Source organism: Glycine soja, chromosome 2 (assembly GCF_004193775.1).
Source record: "Glycine soja cultivar W05 chromosome 2, ASM419377v2, whole genome shotgun sequence".
In the NCBI taxonomy this organism is placed as follows: Eukaryota; Viridiplantae; Streptophyta; class Magnoliopsida; order Fabales; family Fabaceae; genus Glycine; species Glycine soja.
This window is the reverse complement of record NC_041003.1, coordinates 29,287,527-29,295,701: the sequence shown is the minus strand read 5'-3', so window position 1 is coordinate 29,295,701 and position 8,175 is coordinate 29,287,527. Positions and strand designations below refer to the sequence as shown.

Genomic DNA, 8,175 nt, shown 5'->3' with positions numbered 1-8,175 from the left:
CCTGGGCCCATTTCTTCTACTTCACTTGAACTTGAAAGTCCAAATCAGCCATGAATATATATATATATATATGCACCAACTTTGTTTTGTTTTGGTTCCTCAGGGATTTGCATTCCATTCATTGCTGATATAAATGGGCATTTCATACGACATATTTATGGGTTGGTTTGCATATAAACTACAAAAAAACAAACAGAATACTGTTAGCATAAAATTGTATCATTTTATTTTTCTCGAACCATTGGCACTGACCCAATCAGTTGTCAGCCAGGGAAAATGAAAAACAATAAAAAATAAAGGCCAGAGAATTTCTATAGAATATCTATATGGATCACAGGCAGAGACAATTTGCATTTTATTTCACTATTGGTGGTTGCATGAGTAGCATTATGCAATTTCTACATCAAAGAACCACTCTGTTGTGAAACTAAAAATGAAATACAAGGTTTTGTAAGAATTTGTCAGGCTTCAACCCATATTCACATTTCTACCCTCTCTGGAAAAACCAAAAGGAGTCTTCAGTGAGAAAGAAACAGAAGCTGTCCACGGCTGAGAGGAACAGAAATTTGACTCATCACCATGATTAAGGTGGGGCAAAATTCACTTCCCATTTCCTAGCTTTCATACTCTGGACTTGAATCTCCCAAGGAAGATGGTGCTGCATCCAACCTCGTTAAAACTTCTGGAATCCCGGCTGTGTTCCTTATTATCTGCAACAAAACCAGCATAAACATTCAAATATAACTATGATTTGATTTAATTAATTTTAGGTAAAAATGGCAATAGATACATTCCATCTGTGACTACCCTTTACATGACTCACGACAATCAATTAAAATAAAATAAAAAGGTAAAAAAGGAAAGAAAAACATTTGAATCCCATCTCCTTTTTATTTTCTTCCATGTTACTATAATACCCAAGTCCCTATCATAGCACCACCCCTTGAGAGTCAACATCCTAGCGATTACACTGAATGACACTTCACTCAGCCTTTCTAATCAGCTTCTCCAAAGGCCATTTCCAAGACACTGACAACCAACTTTGATACCAATTGGTAAGCACCCAACTGATCCAAGCACTTTGGGAACCTTCCCTTAAAAGTTAGCAGTCAAGGGAGGAGAACCAAGCCACTTAGGTACTCTACCAAACATCACATACTCGATGTAAAACGTAGGACAACGGACACCCTATAATACCAAAGTCCCTATCACAGACACAAACACACTATAAGAGAAACTTGAAAGTAAAACCAAATTACATTACTTCCTATCACTATAATTTAAAAAGTTTCATCAAGCCATAAAAGTTAAGAGGATATTGATGAGAACAATTATCTGTCTAAAACAACTTTATTAAATGACAGTGCATATAATAAGCACCAAACATTAATGATATAATAACATTTAGTCAATAACATTTAATCATTATTCAGGCCTTCCCTTCAAGACTGAATACACCCTGAGCTGCATTTGGCTCTCGGTTCTGTTCATGCAAAATGTCAGTGAGGAAAAGCAACCCTAACAGATTTTGAAGATGTTCAGTTGTTCACAATAGATGCCAGAAGCTCCTCAAGACATTAAACAATTTAGTGTGACTACATATGTACTACTTTCTTCCTTTTTCAGGAAAATTAGTATGTATTATTTTAAACGTAAAAGAATAAGATATGCTGGAAACCAAGGTCATAACTCAACCCAATATGGTCAAAGGTTTAAAACACATCTTATTCTCTATAACATTTAGAATGTGTCACCATACTCCAATTTGACAGTTCAAGTAAAATATATCCAAATATCCAATCGGAAAAACTTTTTAGTTGCAAGAGACTTTATTATACATATACATATATAACAACTTTAACAATGTATATTTGGAACATTTAATCCCAAAAATTGACCATATCCCCATATCATATTTATATTAGTTGAAATATACCCATGTGCTTCTTAGAGCGTGCATCAAAATTTGAGATTTCACATTAGCTCTGTCAGCATAGTCATCTACAAGGGTACACATGCATCAAATTTATCTAAAATTGATTCCGGAGAATGATAGTATGTTAAACTTACAAGTATCTCCTCATCGAGATAAGAAATCATGAAGAGTCTTTGAAAGCTCCCACCTTCAAATATGAGAAAATTTAGTGTTTTTCACATTGAAATTTGAATAAAGGAGCAAATTGTATACACACTTGTCTACACACATTATAACCATAAGTCAATTACATAATTTCATGCATGAGAAATCACAATATTCATAGGTCCTACATCTTACTTAATGACTCTCCTGATTTTGTAGTTTTCAATACATTTTAACCAATAAGAGTGTGTGGTTAGCACTCCTCTTTCATGCATATCTTATCTTTCTGCATATATATTTTGTGAGTAAAACCAATAAATCATTAGACAATATCACAGTGAACATCTACCAACATGAGACATTCCACAATTGTTCACAGATAATCTATCCATTCTAATCCAAGCCACAAGTACCTTTTGTTTTTCTTTTGGAAACAAAAAGCATGTATCTTTTAACTATTGAGAAAACAGGTCAAAAAATCAATTACAAGGCATTATCATTATTGGAAAATGCCAAGCAATAGCTGCAAAAGAATGGATTGTAATGATGGCATAACACAATTTTTAATATCTGAAACGATAGGAGCATACACGAAGTTCATGTTTCATAGAGATAAGGTATTTCCCAACCTATTGCTTCAACAGATATCCGGTTTTCAGCATATTATATTGGCAGTGCAAAGTGAAATGAGACCAAAATTCAAGAGATTTGCATATCTACTAGAACACTTCAGTCAGAGGACTTGTTGACAGGCGAGTATGGAAAATTAGCAGTTGCTTACTTAGAGGAACTTTCAGCCCACTGGCAACAGGATCCCATATAGGGGTAGGAAGTTGTTGTAAAGCATTAGCTGCCTGCCCCAGTGCACCTTTAAGTTGTTCTGGTACTCTCTCTTCAATAATTGTTGGTGTCACAAGAACCCCTTCAACATACTCTTCTTTCATTCTAAGTGGCCCCTCCACAGATAATTTGGTTGAGAGAATGACTTTGTTTTCTATCTACACTTGATCAAAAAGTTAATAGTCAATAGCACTAAGGGAAGGAGTAATAATAACAAACACAATCAGCAAAGAAGACAATATAAAATATGGCATATAAGGTGTACAATAATGTGTTGTGTAGGTACTAGGTATTATCATAGCTTTTAAAAAACACACCTACTAAATGGATTCCTCAAACTAACTTTAAATACTACTAAATGGACACTCCTTCAACTATGTCCAAAAGAGAAAAGAACAATAAAGTTTCTGGATTAAAAAAACACCTACTAAATGGACTCCTCAAACTATCTTTAAATACTACTAAATGGACACTCCTTCAAGTATGTCCAAAAGAGAAAAGGACAATTAAGTTTCTGGATTAAAAGTGGAGTATGGTAAACAGAAAAGGACGTTCTATTCAATAGATAGAATAATGAAAGCAGTTTACTCCTCTATTGGTACGTCCATTGTTATGTAAAATCAAGGTAACTTTCCATCCTAGTCTAAAATTATCCAGAAAAAAGCCCCAAATACTTTTCAATGTTTAATTGTTTAAATTAATCAAAGTTGAGGTTATAAGTGAGAATTTATTTATAAAGAAAATATATTGAGAGTAAGAGTGTGTAGTTATTAGTGTAACCAAGATTGTTTCTCCCAATTCCTCATTTTTCTGGCGCTTACTATTTTCCCACTTCCCATAAACAAACAAATTTATCCTTTAAATTTTTATGGACATTTAGTGCATGCCCCACTCTCTCAAGTATAGAGATTGGAGTAAACTATATCAAGTCCACTTGTATGACTATCATTTTTTCCCAACTAGTATTTTAACCTACAATGAATATGATAAATTTTTTTAAATAATGAAAATTCATAATAAATAAATATTTGTTCATATATATTATGTATATTATAAATATTTTTTAATCTATAACTATTATAAAGGGAATAACTTCATTTGGTGTCATCTTTCTTCTGGACGTTTTTACCCTCAACTATTATAAACCACTACTAACATTTTATTTTAACTTCCAACAACAGTTACATCTTTCAAAACAAGTTACACCCGACTATATATATATAGGTAACTTCCAAGTCCAAGCACGGAATGTCTTTTTTGCACTAGTATTTATAATGAATATGTTTGAATACATAAATTATAATAATTTGGATTTATAATGAACAATTTAACTTGTTATATAAGGTTATTTTTAACTATTAACATTTCTTTTACAAAACTATTGAAAGAAAAGGAAGGTAGTTTAAGATGGTTGAGAGAATTTTGTTTTACTAGTTATGGGGCAGTGTGTGAAACGCACGGTCAAAGGAGAGAAGAGAAAATATTGAAAATGTCTAATTGAGAGAGTAAAATATCACTCTCTAAGTTGTGTGTTCCGATTTATAATATAGTAGATCAATTGCTGCTAGGCTTGCATCGATTACAGATCTCTTGGTAATATGTCATCAGAGAAATGATAGAAAACATCACAAAGAGGTACTGCAAGAAACTCATAGCATAGTGTTTGGCACCATGCAGATAGAAGCCAAAAATGGCAGCGGAATAGCACTCAAATCATGGAGGATAATGCAGCTATTCCCTGTTCACACCTCAGCCCCTCCATTTCCCAGCAAAACCTTCACAGATCACTCATATTTCAGCCAAAATAGCCCCATTTTGCCCAACTCACTCCTTTTCTGGCCAAGCCCATTCATTTTCTGGCAAATCTCACCTCCACCTCTATCTTTCAGTTCATAAAAGAGCATAGATAACAGGGTGTTTCATAACAGTGTAACTCAACTATAACATATCCAAGATATCTTCTCAGATGAACTGTGTTTTTCTCATTTCATAGTTCATCACATTCCACTAATTTTTCAATTGCAGCCTTCAGTTTTTTACTATAAATTCCTATGTCCTCATTTCTCTCATTGTTAATTATAGCTTAAATTAATGGTGAAAGGGTGTTAGACTATGACTTTTTTGGTATCAACTATGAATATATCTGTAATTTTGGATAAATTTTTCAATTTTATTTTTAAGCATTTGTATGGGTATAGTATATATTATGTATCTCGTATTTATAATTTTAAGCAGCATTACACTAGCAGTTTTGGGGTTGGCAGCTCAGCAGCACCACTATATGGTATTGATAGAAACGATATATATTAATTAGCTACAGTTCATCCACAAGCATCAAGAGGTGAAAATGCATGATTGCTATGATCTGCATACATAATTAGATAACCATGCTATGTTAAAGAAAAATCTGAGTTTTAGTTTAGACCATTTAATTAGAATGATAGAAGTAATCCCCATGAAAACTGGTGTAATATAAAATCATTCACAAGTCTTCACCTAACAACTTAAGCTTTTAGGATAGTTGCTTCGTAACATGATATATTACCAAGTGGTCTAGAATTTGATCCTTGCTGTCGACACTCTTCTAGTGAAGAGCCGCAAGGTTTGTGAGCCTATACTTGTCCACGATTCAAGCCTAAAGGGCTCTTATGTGAGGGAGCGTGTTAGGCATGTAATATAAAACCATTTATGTGGCTTCACCTAACAACTTAAGCTTTTCTAGTTTTCTAGATAGTTGGTTGACAACAATTGGAAACGGTGAAAAACATAAATCAAATACAGCAAATTACTAATGAAATTTGCAATGCTTCATGAATGCTAAATTAAGATTTGTGCATGCATAAAAAAATTGCAAACTCAGGTATACCGAGTTTAATAATCTCATATTTGCAGTAATCTTCGCATTTCCATCTTTAATAACGACATCCATTTTTGACAAATTAGCCAAAGTTGAAGGAAAGATTCTGCAAGGATATAAAGAACATAAGAGCATTGTTACTCACCAATGAGATCCATCCAAATTTAATTGCAAATATAAAAACTTTATATTCTTATAATCAAAAGGGACCAATCTGAAGTCCCAAGAGAGGCACAATAATTGAAAAGATAAAAGCAAATCTTCGAAGAGAAAACTCACTCAAATATAAACCTAGCAGCAAACAAGCCTGGACTTCCAGAACCAAACCACTCAAAGTTCCATTGCCCCTCCAAGAAGGGTGACCTGTAGCATAAAATTATATGAACATCTTATGAAGAGGCACAGACATGGACACTTTCAGTAACTTACGTTGTGGGGCGAGGTGTTGGATTGAGCCTCTCAAGACCAGTTATCCTTTCATTCACATCAATCTTTTGCCATTCCGTAGTCTTCCCGGAGACCAAGGCCTCAAAACCCCCTGCATCTTTAAACTGGCAGGATGGCTCCAGGGTAAGTATATTTTAGTCTAAGCTTGATGATTTGCAAAAACAAGAATAGCAAATTACTCTTTTTCTGTATTTTAAGTAAGGCAAATGCTAACCAGTGCCCTAAGGGCATTGGTTAAGGAACTTAAAGTAGAAATCTTTTATTAGGAGGCGGAAAATTGTGTTGTCCATGATCTTTTTTACGCTCTTCTATGATTTACACAATAAATACTTTTCCATTTTAGTTCCTTAACCAATACCCTAAGGGCATTGGTTAGCAAGACCCTTTAAGTAAATCCTATCATTGTTTGTTTCATTATTTGTTTACAACTTTCTTTCTAGCAGGTAACCAGGTTCATTGGCATAAGCAATTCACTGATTAGAATTTTGCCTCACTCTTTGGTCACAAATATCAAGCATCAACCAGGAAAATAAGAAACAAAAACAAACACTATCTTCTAGTTTTCCACTACTCACATAGCACAGCAACATATTTTTCGCTTTCTCTTAAAATAAGTAATTGTGAAACAAATATAAACCAGAAATTCTCTTGCATAAGTAATTATGAAACAAATATAAACCAGAAAAGCATTGATTTTGGAATCAAAATGACAGGAACGAAAATTGTCAACAAACCTAGGCCCCTAACCATAGCACACCAACATATTTTTCCCTTTCTCTTAGCATAAGTAATTGTGAAACAAATATAAACTAGAAAAGCATTGGTTTGGGAATCAAAATGAAAGGAATGAAAATTGTCAACAAACCTAGACCCTAAACCCAATACACACTACTCATGAAGCACGATAAGACACCAACCAAGTATCCACACATGTTGGTAATTTTCATTCCCCCCAATGTCTTAAAAAACTGTCTGAAACCTCAATTATAGCCACAACATCATGTTTTCCTGGTCTCCTCAACACATTTGTTTCTGCAAATCCCATTAAAACAGCATCCACGACTACAATTTGAAAAACCTCGTAACCCCCCCGAAAAAAAAAGTAAAACAGAAAAACTATATAAAAAAATATATATGAAAAAGGGGTAGTACAGACTACACAGAGCCATACCCATTATCTAAAACAGCAGCAAGTTCGTTTCTTTACTAACAAAAACACAAAACAAAGGGCCAAAGACAAATGGTTAGGTCCCAGAAAACGCAAATGGGAAATACACGCAAAGAAAAGAAGCTCACAGCAAGAAGAAGCGATTCTTTGGCAGAAAGGCGTTCCATTTCTTTGGCATACGCAGCAGGGGCACCCTGAACGGCTTGTTGAACCATGGCTCTGCATCCCGATCTCTTATTTGAGCCTCTTTGGAGTGAAGAAAGTGTCAGCGAAGAAGAGAATTTGGAAGAGGAAGAGGGGATGCATGTGGGGATTGAGGAAATACAAGCATGTGAAGAAGCTGAAGCAGCGATTGACATTGTTTGAAATGAAATGAGTGAGCGAATGAATGGTGTGTCTCTTTAATCTCTTTAATTAAGACTCACGGAAGTGCTTCTTCAATTTGTCATCACTCATGAATTGTGAGTTGAAAAAAAAATTAGTAAAATGCTGAGAAACAACACGAATGGAATGGCACAGGTTTTTTACTCGAAAAATTTTCGATTTTACCTTTTGTCCTAATCTAGACCAAACGCCACGTTGGTTTCTGGTTTTGGTGTGTCTGGTCGACGGTCGTCGCATGGATGAATGTATTTTTATTTATTTAATAAAAGCATGTTAATGACTAATGAGCATTTTATAAATACTACTTAGGTTACTTGTGCAATGCAGGAATTACTTTTTTAATATTTTTTTCAATAACAATTGAATATGTAATATATCATTGAGTGACATTCAAATATG

The 8,175-nt window shown here is 34.2% G+C and overlaps 1 protein-coding gene across 2 annotated transcripts; it reads right to left on the bottom strand.

Moving 5' to 3' along the window:
* Positions 1 to 203: 203 nt before the first annotated feature.
* LOC114392214 (probable plastid-lipid-associated protein 13, chloroplastic) lies at positions 204 to 7,933 on the bottom strand. 2 transcript variants are annotated; one of them, XM_028353270.1, is made up of 7 exons: positions 7,521 to 7,929; positions 6,207 to 6,328; positions 6,057 to 6,140; positions 5,787 to 5,883; positions 2,862 to 3,078; positions 2,071 to 2,123; positions 204 to 710 (listed from the first exon to the last, which is right to left on the bottom strand). In XM_028353270.1, exons 1-7 carry the CDS (start codon positions 7,749 to 7,751, stop codon positions 615 to 617), a joined length of 900 nt encoding a protein of 299 aa, XP_028209071.1. In that variant the 5' UTR covers positions 7,752 to 7,929; the 3' UTR covers positions 204 to 614. The 2 variants fall into 2 exon arrangements, with proteins under 2 accessions (XP_028209071.1, XP_028209076.1); XM_028353275.1 differs by lacking the exon at positions 2,071 to 2,123 and having other exon boundaries at positions 7,521 to 7,933.
* Positions 7,934 to 8,175: the final 242 nt, after the last annotated feature.

Excerpts from the sequence above, each read along its gene's own strand:
- LOC114392214 (XM_028353270.1), bottom strand. The coding sequence starts at position 7,751 with ATGTCAATCGCTGCTTCAGCTTCTTCACATGCTTGTATTTCCTCAATC. Across the intron at positions 6,141-6,206 it reads CCAACACCTCGCCCCACAAC|GTCACCCTTCTTGGAGGGGC; the intron begins GTAAGTTACTGA and ends TTTATGCTACAG. Across the intron at positions 3,079-5,786 it reads ATATGAGATTATTAAACTCG|ATAGAAAACAAAGTCATTCT; the intron begins GTATACCTGAGT and ends GATCAAGTGTAG.